The 12,771-nt window shown below is 45.4% G+C and overlaps 1 protein-coding gene across 1 annotated transcript in view; it reads right to left on the bottom strand.

Moving 5' to 3' along the window:
- The window catches only part of LOC306934188 (uncharacterized protein), a gene marked incomplete at its 3' end in the record, with an annotated part of 62,916 nt that extends 50,182 nt beyond the window's left edge, over positions 1–12,734 (bottom strand). Inside the window, 2 exon segments of the mRNA XM_079516714.1 lie at positions 3,009–3,358; positions 11,575–12,734. Coding sequence (XP_079372840.1) covers positions 3,009–3,358; positions 11,575–12,021 — 797 coding nt within the window. The 5' untranslated portion in view covers positions 12,022–12,734.
- Between the last annotated feature and the right edge of the window lie 37 nt (positions 12,735–12,771).

The raw sequence follows: 12,771 nt of genomic DNA, 5'->3' as shown, positions 1-12,771 counted from the left end.
GTCTCAAGCATTGAACGTCGCTGTACCAAAGCCCGCCCATATTGCATACCGTGTCCCGATTGGCCACACCAGTTCTCTGGTGTAGGAAATGGGCGTACAATTGAGCCTCTCCAGACCGTAATCCGCCGGTAAGCAATTTTTTTTTGCCAACGGCTGATTCGGTCTGGCTTATTAGCCAGGCTATTTTCGGGGGTCCTCATGCAGCCAAAAAACGTTGAGAACCCTCACATGTTCTCCCGGTGTCCCCTATAGGGTATGATGGAGGGGAAAGGAACTGGTCGGAATAACGTGTTCCCCCCCCCCCCCCCCCCGGCAGGTGAAAAGAAGCAGCTTGGACTCCTCATGCATAGAAGGAAGCATGAGGTCAGTCCGTTGCTCTCCCAGGAATTACATTAGATAAATGACACTGGGTGGAAACAAAATGGGTTGCAAAAATCGTGGGATAAAAATGTAAAAGTAAAAAAAAGTAAAGTACAGGCCTCCAGGCAAACAAAAGGTGGGCAGACTGGGCACCAAATCCCAGATTCTTTATGATAAAAATGTCGAGTATAGGCCTATTATGTGAATACCAATGATAAGTAGGCCTACCGTTTCAGGATATCGTTTACTAATGAATTACATTGTTTCGGTACTTTGGTGTTTCAACTTTTAGCATTCCTACTTTTTTTCTCTCTCTCTCTCTCTCTCTCTCTCTAAAATGCACTAAATCGCGGCAACTTGGTAAACTGGCGAGTTAGTTCTTCCGGATAACGCAAAGAGAACCTGACCTGTTCTTGTAGAGCTGTTTGTTAATGTATAACCAAACCAGACGCAATAATGCCTCAACCACGCTCTCTCTCACTCACTCTCCCCCGCTCGCTCTCTATCGCACGCTCGCTCACGCACGCGCACACACACACACACACACACACACACACACACACACACACACACACACACACACACACACACACACACACACACAAATGAAGGCCAGAGGGCCGAGGCACCGCCTATCTCCTCTCCTCAACTCTATGTACGATGTTACATAATCACTCAGCAGAGAGAGAGAGAGAGAGAGAGCTGGCCTCGCCTCTGGGCGCTTGCTTTCTGTGTGTGTGTGTGTGTGTGTGTGTGTGTGTGTGTGTGTGTGTGTGTGTGTACACCAAAGACCATCCCACACACACTTTTTTTTGCGTTCTTTGTTTTTCCACTTGTGGTGCGTGTGTGCGTGCATTGTTCGACTCCAAGTTGATACGCAACAATGGCAGTCTCTCTCTCTCTCTCTCTCTCTCTCTCTCTCTCTCATGGAAACAACAACAGGGAACCACAGAACGAACAAGAGCAGCAAACAAAAGACAGACCCGGCTCGTGTTCCAAGAGAGAGCCTGTGAGCGTGCGTGCGTTTGTGGGTGCGTGCGTGGGTGCGTGCGTGCGTGCGTGCGTGCGTGCTCGTCACACACACACCGATACATCAGCCAGTCCAGCGGTTCTCATCAACACCACTGAGAGCTCCTGGTCAGTGTGGATTTGGACGGCAACATTTTGACGTAGCTTCTAAATGGCCTGAAACCGTTTACTTGTACTCTTTGTGGAAAAAGCTAACCCCCCCCCCACCACCCCTCCCCCCGCCCCTTTTTCTCTTCTTCCCTTTCTTACACGATAGGAACTATATGCACCAAAACTAATTCCACCCACTTTTTTTTTTTTACTTTTCCAACATAGATTTTCATAGTTTTATTTTGAGAGAGACAACTGGAAATAGGTCTATGGCTGTGTGTGTGTGTGTGTGTGTGTGTGTGTGTGTGCGCGTGCATGCGTGCCATGCGTGCTGTGCGGTGCGGTGCTTCAGTGTGTAAATGCCAACCAACCTCAAAAATACATTGAATTTTCATAAACAGGCAATAAAAATAAACAATCCTGATTGGCTCAACCCTGGCTCTATTCCGGGCCTTCTGGTTGGCTCAGGCCATATTTCAAGAAACCGTTCTCGGGACAGAACACCAAACATGTGGTCACTTGGCCATTTACGCCCCCCGCCCCCCACCACACACACACACACACACGCACACACACGCACACACACTCATGCCCCAACCCAAACCGCTGCATGCTTGCATGGTCTTTAGCTGAAGGGGCATTCCATTTCCTATCCAAAATATTTTTTTTCCCAACGTTTGTTTAGGTTTTTGGAGGCTAAAAAATGCCTGCCTGTGTCCGACACTATTTCCGTCGCCTTAAAATCCGGGGAGGAGTTGGACCCGAAAGTTGGATCCATCCCAGCATTCCTCAGGAATGGACATTAAGTCGGTTCTGAAAGTATAAAGTCTGGCTTCGGGTCCGGTCCGACGATCGCCCGTGCCCCGCCCAGGGGTCATTTATTGAGATGGTTCTAGCAGACAGGGGGGGGGGGGGGGGTGGTCAACCAGCAAAACCCATTTAGACCCGAGGACGATTCTTAAAAAAAATCTAAATCCTAAACGTTTTCTGAAAAAACCCTATGTTTCTATGTCAGTGGTACTCAACCTTTTCATGTCAAGGACCCCCAGAATTATCTGCATTTGGCCGCAGACCCCCCCCCCCCCCCCCCCCCCCACCAGAAGCAAAGATTTGAGTTAAAAACAGCACGAGTACAGTACCACTCACTTCAGACTGGTCCGATCTTCAAAACACGGATGAATTTGGTTCAAATCTTCTTATTATGGGAGTCCCTGGCACAGAATCTTTTCAGAAGGGGCTCGGCGGCCAACACACACACACACACACACACACACACACACACACACACACACACACACACACACACACACACACACACACACACACACACACACACACACACACACACACACACACACACACACACACACACACACACACACACACACACACACCCACACCCACACACCCTGAATCCACAGGATGCACACAACTTTATCCTGTACTGGAGAACTATAGCACTATATCGGTCACACACACACACAGTGGGCGAGTCAAAAGGTCACAGGGGTCAGTGGGCGTGTCCGTACCTGTGCCTGGGGACCGGGATGTGGCAGGACGGGTGGGACAGCTGCCTCTCCTCGCGGGCGGGCGGAGGTGACGACGCCCCCTGGTGGAGGTGGTGGAAGCCGTTGGCCAGCGGCTCGGCGGTCCGTTGTTTCCCTGAAGGCTTCCTGAAGTCCAAGTGCATCATGGGGGCGTTGCCGGCGTTGCTAAAGGCATGGCCGTTGATGGCGGTTGTTGTTGTGGTCGGGCAGTGTGTGGTGGGACCGCCGTTGGTTGTTGTCGTTGTTGTTTTGGACAGGCAGTGCGTGGGACTGGCCCTCTTCAGGATCCCTCTGTCTCGCTGGTCCTCCTGGCCGGCAGGGCCGCCGCCAGTCTGTGATTGGGTACGAGAGCGAGAGGGAGGAGGAGGAGGCGGGGTTTGAAAGAAGAACACAATCGTCATTCATGATTCCCCCGGCGACCCGACTACGGATAAGCGGTTGAAGATGGATTCAGAAATGGCGATAATATTTTTTCTCCACTCCTTGTGGTGTTTGTATGTTTGATTGATTGATTGAAATATGTATAACAGTTTGCAGAATTACAGTACATTTCAAGCACAACTCAATACAAAAGACTGTTAACTGTGAGTGGAATGTGATGTGCACACACAGTACACTACAATACAGTACAGAGCACAGCACAGTACAGTAACTACAACAGTAAATGTATAGTTGCACCGCTCAGTTCACACAGGTGGGGTTTTCATGAATCTGAATCCATTCCAAGCATTAGTTTTGCACGAAAAACACTCCTTGGCCTAAAAACGGCGATAGCCGTCATCACAAATGTGATGATGTCAGCACATTTGGGTGGATATGGTGGATATGGCCGAATTTAGGCCAAGGAGTGTTTTTCGTGCAAAACTAATGCTTGGAATGCATTCAGAATCATGAAAACCCCCTAGTTTGACATGTCACATGCTACTTAAAATATGATGAAATGTTGCCTTATATTGGTTGCCTATGGTGGGGTATTATATACAAAAATGACCAAATGAATAGAAAGAATACAAATAAAAAGTATGTCATGACATCACAGGTCCTCTCAAATTTTGGACGGCGGCTATCAGGGATACTTGGACACATTGGATGGGACACGGTGTTGTTTTTGGCAGCAATTTTTGAGTGGTGCAACCACTCCTATTGACCGATTCCGTAACGGGTCTCATGGTTGCAGCCTACGTATTCCTGTAGGCGGAGACACACTGACATCAGTGTTGTGTGGGCGGGGCCATAGCTGAATGGTTTTTCAGAGCATTGGTTCGCAACCCTTTTTAAACTGAAGTTACCACCTCAGAAAATATTCGGCCACGATAATAACTGATGTTCAAATACAGGAGCGTATACCTGTCCTATTTGTTCCATTCCCATAAGCCAATATTGTAATAATGCTCTGACAAAACTCTTGTCTAAATCTGTTGTGTCAGCACAGCTGATGATATTTCTAATGTGATTTAATCCGTTCTCAAATCTTCTATTAACGGCTAGGTGTGTCGTCATGCCTCTGCCTGTGTGTTAGGCTGCTCAACAGTGACACTTGGTGGTGACAATATGCTACTTCCGTGCTCGGACACAGGGACACACACACACACATAGCTGTCTATTGACCGATTCCGTAACGGGTCTCATGGTCGCAGCCTACATATTTCCTGTAGGCGGAGACGACACATCTGCGGTTTCCCTGCACCAAGCTTCTACTACAGTGAATGGAAAAGTGACTGATGTTAGTCTGCCTCAAACGTTTTAACTCTTTTACCTGCTTTTTACTAACACTAACATTACAAAGATGCCCAGAACATCGGGATGAACCTGTGTAGTTTGTAGCAACATTAAAAAAATAAAAAAAAACGGAATGTCAAAATATCTGGGGCAAAGCAGTGAAAGGTCCTGAAACAATTTACAATATACAATTTAGGCATTTAGCAGACGCTCTTAATCCAGAGCGACTTACATTAGGCAAGAACAAAAAGCATGGGAATACATCACATATGTAAAATGCATTTATCGCGAAACATGCGTAAGCTAAGAACGTGACTAGAACATATCTATATAATGACACTATACATATAAACTATAACTAGAACATATCTATATAATGACACTATACATATAAACTATACATATATGCTATACTATGCTGTACATATATACTATGAAGTGCTATGACTACATACAATGCACTTATCGTGCTGTCTACATGACATGCTATAAGTCTGAAAGATACGTAACGTCAGTCTTACCCAATACCCAATCTTTCTGTTTTAGGAACACAAGGCTGCTGTACTTTATACCTCATACTTTAATGCTTAGTATGAGGTATAAAGTAGAGCAGTCTTGTGTTCCTAAAACAGAAAGTTTGGGTATTGGGTAAGACTGACGTTATGTATCTTTCAGGACCTTTCACTGCTTTGTCTCAACCATTACTATATGGCTCTGGTCTCAGCCACCGCGGTAGATATTTTGACATTCCGTTTATTTATTTTTTAATGTTGCCACTACTGTTGGAGCAGCCATAAACTACACAGGTTCATCCCGATGTTCTGGGCATCTTTGTAATGTTAGTGTTAGTAAAAAGCAGGTAAAAGAGTAACGTTTGAGGCAGACTAACATCAGTCACTTTTCCATTCACTGTAGTAGAAGCTTGGTGCAGGGAAACCGCAGATGTGTCGTCTCCACCTACAGGAAATACGTAGGCTGCGACCATGAGACCCGTTACGGAATCGGTCAATAGACAGCTATGTGTGTGTGTGTGTGTGTCCCTGTGTCCGAGCACGGAAGTAGCATATTGTCACCACCAAGTGTCACTGTTGAGCAGCCTAACACACACAGGCAGAGGCATGATGACACACCTAGCCGTTAATAGAAGATTTGAGAACGGATTAAATCACATTAGAAATATCATCAGCTGTGCTGACACAACAGATTTAGACAAGAGTTTTGTCAGAGCAGCAGCATTATTACATTATTGGCTTATACAGGAATGGAACAAATAGGACAGGTATACGCTCCTGTATTTGAACATCATTTATTATGGTGGCCGAATATTTTCTGAGGCGGTAACTTCAGTATAAAAAGGGTTGGGAACCAATGCTCTGAAAACCATTCAGCTATGGCCCCGCCCACAAAACACTGATGTCAGGCAATTAGCAGCATTTAACCACTTAAAGCCCTTGTATTTAGTTGACCCAAGGGCTCTACCACACACACACACACACACACGCGCACGCGCACACGCACACGCACACGCACACGCACACGCACACGCACACGCACACACTTTACTAAATATCTAGCTACCAACTTAGATAGCCAATTTAAAAGCTCAAGGTTGTGTAGTGAGGTTGAAAGGTCGGCTATTTTTGGCCCAAACGTTAAAAAGGCCGGAGCGCACCTTGTTGCAACTGAACAGGTTGAATGCCAGCACGCACAAACGCACGCACGCACGCACGCACGCTTGTAGATCGGCTATTTTCAGCATGCAACCAAGTGTAAAACGACTTGTCTTTTACATACTGGATCTCTTGTCCACTAGTCCCTGTCTAACATTTTAGTCTAGTTTTTATTTGTTGACGAAATTGACAGTATATTTAGTCATAGTTTTAGTGGTTTTCATTTAGTTTCCATTTAGTTTTCGTCAGTGAAAGAAAGGTAATCGACGGACATTTTTCGTCATAGTTTTAGTCGACGGAATCAACACTGGTTTGCATACATGTAGTTGCATGTATTTACTAGTTACATGTTGCAAGCAGTTGCAAGGAGTTACATTGGTGTCTGTGGACTGGCCTTTAACCCTGTAAGACCCGGATATATTTCTACTTGCAAAAAAGAGATTTCAACCTTACTACTACTTTTTATTACTATGACTTATCAGAGGAAATTATGTAAAAAAAATTATAATAATAATAATTATTATTATTATTAAAACATTTTTGGGGATATCTTTCACAATAATAAATAAAACATGTTCTAGACATTCTAATGATCACAAAAAAACATATTAGTTATTTGACTTACTTTTATCAGGGTTAAAGGTCAAAGGTCATAGGTTAAAAATCGTTTAAAAGTCCAGAGATTTTTAATTTGTGTGAATTTCAGCCTCAGGCCCAGAAAAGCGATGCAAGCGTCTGGATGCATTTCAGACTAGTTTTCCAGCTAGACTTTTCAAATCAATCAATTTCAAATCAAATTCAAACAATTTTCACTTGTGGGAGGGGGGCGTCGTTACTATCACTAACCACTCAAAACCTAGCATCCCTGTTCTGGGATGAAAAGAGCTTGTGTGAGCTTGTAGATCGGCTATTATCGGCACCGATTGGCCAAAGAGAGTGTAGCTCTACTTGAGATCACAACATGCCATGAAGTGACATGTTGTAAGCTTGTAGATCAGCTATTTCAACTATTTGTTTGCGTATTTATACTGTATCTATATTGTCTCCCGTTGGTTAGCCCGTTGGGGTGCCTGATGAAGGGGGAAAGTTTGGAATAACGTGTTCCTTCATTCCACAGTGAGTAAAATATAATGAGTAAAATATAAATACTTCTATACTCATGATAGAACTTCCGTCATACCAGACTGTATGACGGAAGCATTTATATTTGACTCATGATCAGAGCTTCCGTTGCTCCAGACTGTATGACAGAAGCATTTATATTTTACTCATGATCAGAGCTTCCGTTGCTCCAGACTGTATGACGGAAGCATTTATATTTTACTCATGATCAGAGCTTCCGTTGCTCCAGACCAGCGGATTCGACCGTTATCTCTGTATTGAATAGGCGAAATCATCCGTTATCAGCACCTTCGAATAGGGCCAATATGGCCATACTGGCCATAGCCTGGTCAAGGTTTTTCCCTGGTTGACGTGTCATTTCCAACTATTGTCGGTGCATGGAAACTAGGGGCTACTAATATATACTATTCTCTGCCTATCGGGACGTAACTCGGACGGTGGCGAGTCGGGTCTGGTGGTCTGGACACGGCGCGCCTCCATCAGTGATAATGACAATAGGTGATAATGACATACTGAAACAGTGAGTATGCCAGTATGGCCATATTGGCCCTATTCGAAGGTGCTGATAACGGATGATTTTGCCTATTCAATAGAGAGATAACAGTCGAATGGGGTGTCCAGACTGTATGACGGAAGCATTTGGAAATTGCGAGAGGCAACAGTCTGGCAACGCGAGACTAACAACATGATGATGTCATGTACATTTTGTGCTCAAACGGACGATTCCGTGCTCCAACGGAACACACACACACACACACACACACACACACACACACACACACACACACACACACACACACACACACACACACACACACACACACACACACACACACACACACACACACACACACACACACACACACACACACACACACACACACACACACACACACACACACACACACCCCTTTAGAACCATTGCTCTACTCCTATTGCTCAGCTTATTGTATAAGACTCTCCAGAGCCATTGAAACACGACAGAGTTACGACAAGTATACGTTCACTTCATGGGGCCTCGTTCCAATGGCGGCTCGTCTACATAGACTTCTATTGGCGAACAGTGACAATGTCCTGGACCGGACGTTGGCAGAATGCACTGGACTCAGGGCAACAGCCCAGCTTTAATGATCTTAAATCCCTTTATTTTAGATTGTTTTTTGTAGTAAAACATAAATACAGTTAATACAGTTGCACACATGCCTGAAATTGCAGATATTTGCTCCGCCCTCGTTGTTGAAAACAATGTATTACAACCTCCAGCTTGTCCCTCTCCACTCCAGGCTGCATGAACAGCAGCGCTCGAGCGCTCAGTTTTCTGACTCCGCAATGTCGCAACTCTGTATAACTCTATGGCACTGGGACGCTCCTCCTAGTCTCTGCTCTCTATCAGCGTTGGTTTCGTCGACTAAAACTAGGACGAAAGATGTCCGTCGACTACCTTTTTTCCACCGACCTACAAGCCGATCTACAAGCCGATCTACAAGCCGATCTACAAGCTCACAACGCGTCGCGACGCGTTGTGAGCTTGTAGATCGGCTATTTTCAGCAAGTGTAAAATATGTCATTACGACGGCATCAAGGCCCGACGAAATACGCTTTAGCCGAGTAAATCAACTGTAGATTTAGTCGACTAAAAGCTTAGGATATTTAGTCGACTAAAACTAGACTATAGCACTAAGACATTCCCGGTGACTAAAATCAATGTGACTAAAACTAAAAAGGAAATCTATTCAAAAGACTATGACTAAAACTGCTGGCTAAAAACTACACTGCTGCTCTCTATGGGGAACGACCCCCCCCCCCCCCCCCCCCCCTCCCCCCTCTTATAATCAACTTTCAACACAGTAGGAGTGAGTCATCGTTAAAAGAGCCTCTTGACCTGCAGAACTCACGAGCTGCTCAGAGGCGGAGAGAGAGAGAGAGAGCAGTGTGAAGGAATGAATGGAGGAGGTTGAGTTTTTATAATATCACGCAAAACAAGAGCCTTTTTTTAAACGCAAAACGACGATTAGGTCTTTCTTGGCAAACAGTAGCACGTATTTGAGACAGACAGACAGGCAGACAGACAGACAGACAGGCAGACTGTATACTCAGTATACAGGCTGTCTGTCTGTCTGTCTGTCTGTCTGTCTGTGCGAGTGTGCGTGCACCCCTTTGTGGTGCGCGAGAACCTTCTAGGGGGTGCGCGACATGAAAAGGCTAATGGTGGTGCTATGGTTTTATTCTAAATATATTAACATATTATCCCAATATATATGGCAAGTATATGCAGAATATAGCCTATGCTGCATATATAAGCCATATTCAGGTTCATGTATGTGCATATATGTGGATAAATAGGAAATGTATGTCCCTATATAGCTTATGCAATTTATATTTCCATGTGGGGGGGGGGGGGCGTCAGCTATAGGTCAGGAGGTAACAGGGGGTGCATGGCCAAAAAGGTTTGGGAACCACTGCTGTATAGAGGGTATGCGCGTGACATCATCATCAAACCCAGAAGTTATGCAGGAATGCCTAATGAGTGGCAAAAAACTACTTTCTGGCCTTGACAGCCCATACACCAAACAGAAAAGTCCTATCGGATTGCATTAAACAACATTAAACAATGTTAAACTCACTTGTCCTGTTGCATTGCCACTCGATTTGCCATTCACTTTAAGCATGCGCATACTCTCTATAGTAAACCAGGCAGGGTGAGGACAACTAGGACAGTATGGCTCACGGTGTCGGCACAGTGCCAGATGACTCACTGTGCGCCACTAAAGACTGGGGGCGGCGGTGGCTCAGGGGTAAGAGTGGCTGGAATAGTAACCGCGAGGTTGCCAGTTCGAACCCTGTGGGCTCCCCCCCAGAGTCAGCATCGAAGTGTCTTTGAGCAAGACAATGAACCCCGATCCTGATGTGCTGGTTGGTGCCTTGCATGGTTTCCGCCGCCATCGGTGTGTGAATGTGTGTGTGAATGGGTGAATGTATAATGCACAATCTATGTGAAGCGCCTTGGATAAAGGCACTATATAAATGCACCATTTACCATTTAGACAGACAGACAGTATAGGCTTGTCTTTATTATTGTCATGATTAGTTATTATTCCAGCGATGACAGGTTCATCATAAACGCTCGGGGGCGTGGCACATACACGCGCGAATGAGTGTGCGTGTGTCCTACTGACCTACACACAGAGCTGCTACCTTTTTTTTTTAAATCTGAGGCCTTTTCCCCTCTATATATATATATATTTCAATAGTTTTGAGGGGGAAAAAAGCTGCCGTTTGTCCCAAAGTGACTGCAACAGATTGGTGCTACAGTACTTGTTTCAAAAAGCTATATAACATATAGCTTTTGTTTACACAATGCCGTACCCCCTGCCTCCAACTGTGCATACTTTCCCCATGTTCAACTGATTTTTATTATATGTTGACACTCGCTTTGGCAATGTAAACGTATGTTTTCTCATGCCAATAAAGCTCCTTTGAATTGGAATTGAAATTGCATTGTCAGTGTGTGGCACAGAGGGAAAATAATAAAACAGTGGTTCCCAAAGTGGGGTCCGGGGACCCCCCAGCGGTCCTTGAGGGAGTTCCAGGGTGTCCCGAGCTAAATGAGAGTTTGGAACCAAATGGACCCTTATGGGGGCTGTAACTCTGAGAGTGTACAAATGGAACCAAATGGACCCTTATGGGGGCTGTAACTCTGAGAGTGTACAAATGGACCCTTATGGGGGCTGTAACTCTGAGAGTGTACAAATGGAACCAAATGGACCCTAACACACTCTCAGAGTTAAATAAACATTGATTTTTACAATATAAATTGGGGGTCCCAACCAGAGATAGAAATGCCATTAAATGGGGGTCTGTAGGACTAATATGCATCACTGCTAGAGCCGTAAAAAATATCGTATCTCTTATGGGAGGTCCCTGGCATTATCTCTTCAAATGGGGGCTAATTAATGTCCAGTTGGGGGTCCTTGACATGAAAAAGTCTGGGAACCACTGTAATAAACAACAATAACAACAATAATAATAGCACTTACTTTCTCCATGTCGTGCAATAGTATCTCTCCTCCTACTCCTCCTCCAAAACTCAGTTCTTTCCCTTTGAAAAGGCTCTCCTCGCCTCCTCCACGTCGTCTCCCGGTACCTTCTCCTCCTCCTCCTCCACCTTCCTCCACCCGGAACGCGTACAGAACCGAGCCCGATGATCGACCTCCTGCCGAGGCTCCATTCGCCTGTATGACACCTCCTCCTCCTCCTCCAGAACCTCCTCCAGAACCTCCACCACCAGCGGTGCTACCGGCGTCGTGCGGCCGCAGCGCGGAGCACTCCGCTCGGCAGAACAGATCGGCGCGGGTCGGCAGGGATGTGGAGGAACCACCACTTATAGTGGAGGAGGAGGACGGAGAAGAACCAGAACCGGAACCATGATGGAGGCCGTGGTGGTGGATCCGGATGATCCCCACCGAGGAGGAGGATTTATTCATGCTGTCCGAAGTTAAAGTATAGATCCTCTTGGAAGTGGAATTGTTTTCTCTTTTAGTCTTCGGGGGTTTGTTGGGAAGGTTTGGAGTTTTTTTTTAGTTCATTCAGGAACCACCCCCCCACCCCAAAAAAAACTGAAAAACAACAAGAAACTAGTGAACCCCTCCCCAAAAATAAAGATATTTTAAAAAGGAGGAAAAACAACACAACAAGTGCCGACTAAAGAAAGAGAACCAGCTTTCGATAGACTTTAGTGCAAATTAGTGCTGGAATTAGAAGAAAATACATTTTTAAAAGAAAAAAAAAGCATGAAAAAAGGGGGATTGTCTCGATGAAAATGTGGTGTTTTTAAAATAAAAAGGTTTCCCAACAAACAAACAAACGTCTCGTCAGCACCGCTCGAAGCCTCATTCAGTCTGTTTCTACACTCTATCCTAAAAAGACAGATAATAAAAGTTTGTTGTTTGTGTTCGCGGCTCCGCCAGCAGCACCATGACACTGACACAGCGACAGTCCCAGGCCGCCTCCAGACACCATATCCTCGGCTACAGCCTCCTGCTTCGCCCCGCTGCTCTCTCTGCTCTAACTGACACAAACACACCACGGAGGAGGAGGAGGAGAAAAAAAAAGATTGTTTTTCCTCTTTCCTTCTTCCAAAAAAATAATACAAGAAAAAAAAAAAGAGTCACGCCCCCACGCCCCTCCTCCAATTCACTCCCATTGGTCGGTTCGCTACGTAAACATTCCACTCT

The sequence above is a fragment of the Electrona antarctica genome (genome assembly GCF_951216825.1).
Source record: "Electrona antarctica genome assembly, chromosome: 2".
Classification (NCBI taxonomy): domain Eukaryota; kingdom Metazoa; phylum Chordata; class Actinopteri; order Myctophiformes; family Myctophidae; genus Electrona; species Electrona antarctica.
This window is presented reverse-complemented; position numbering and strand designations above follow the sequence as displayed.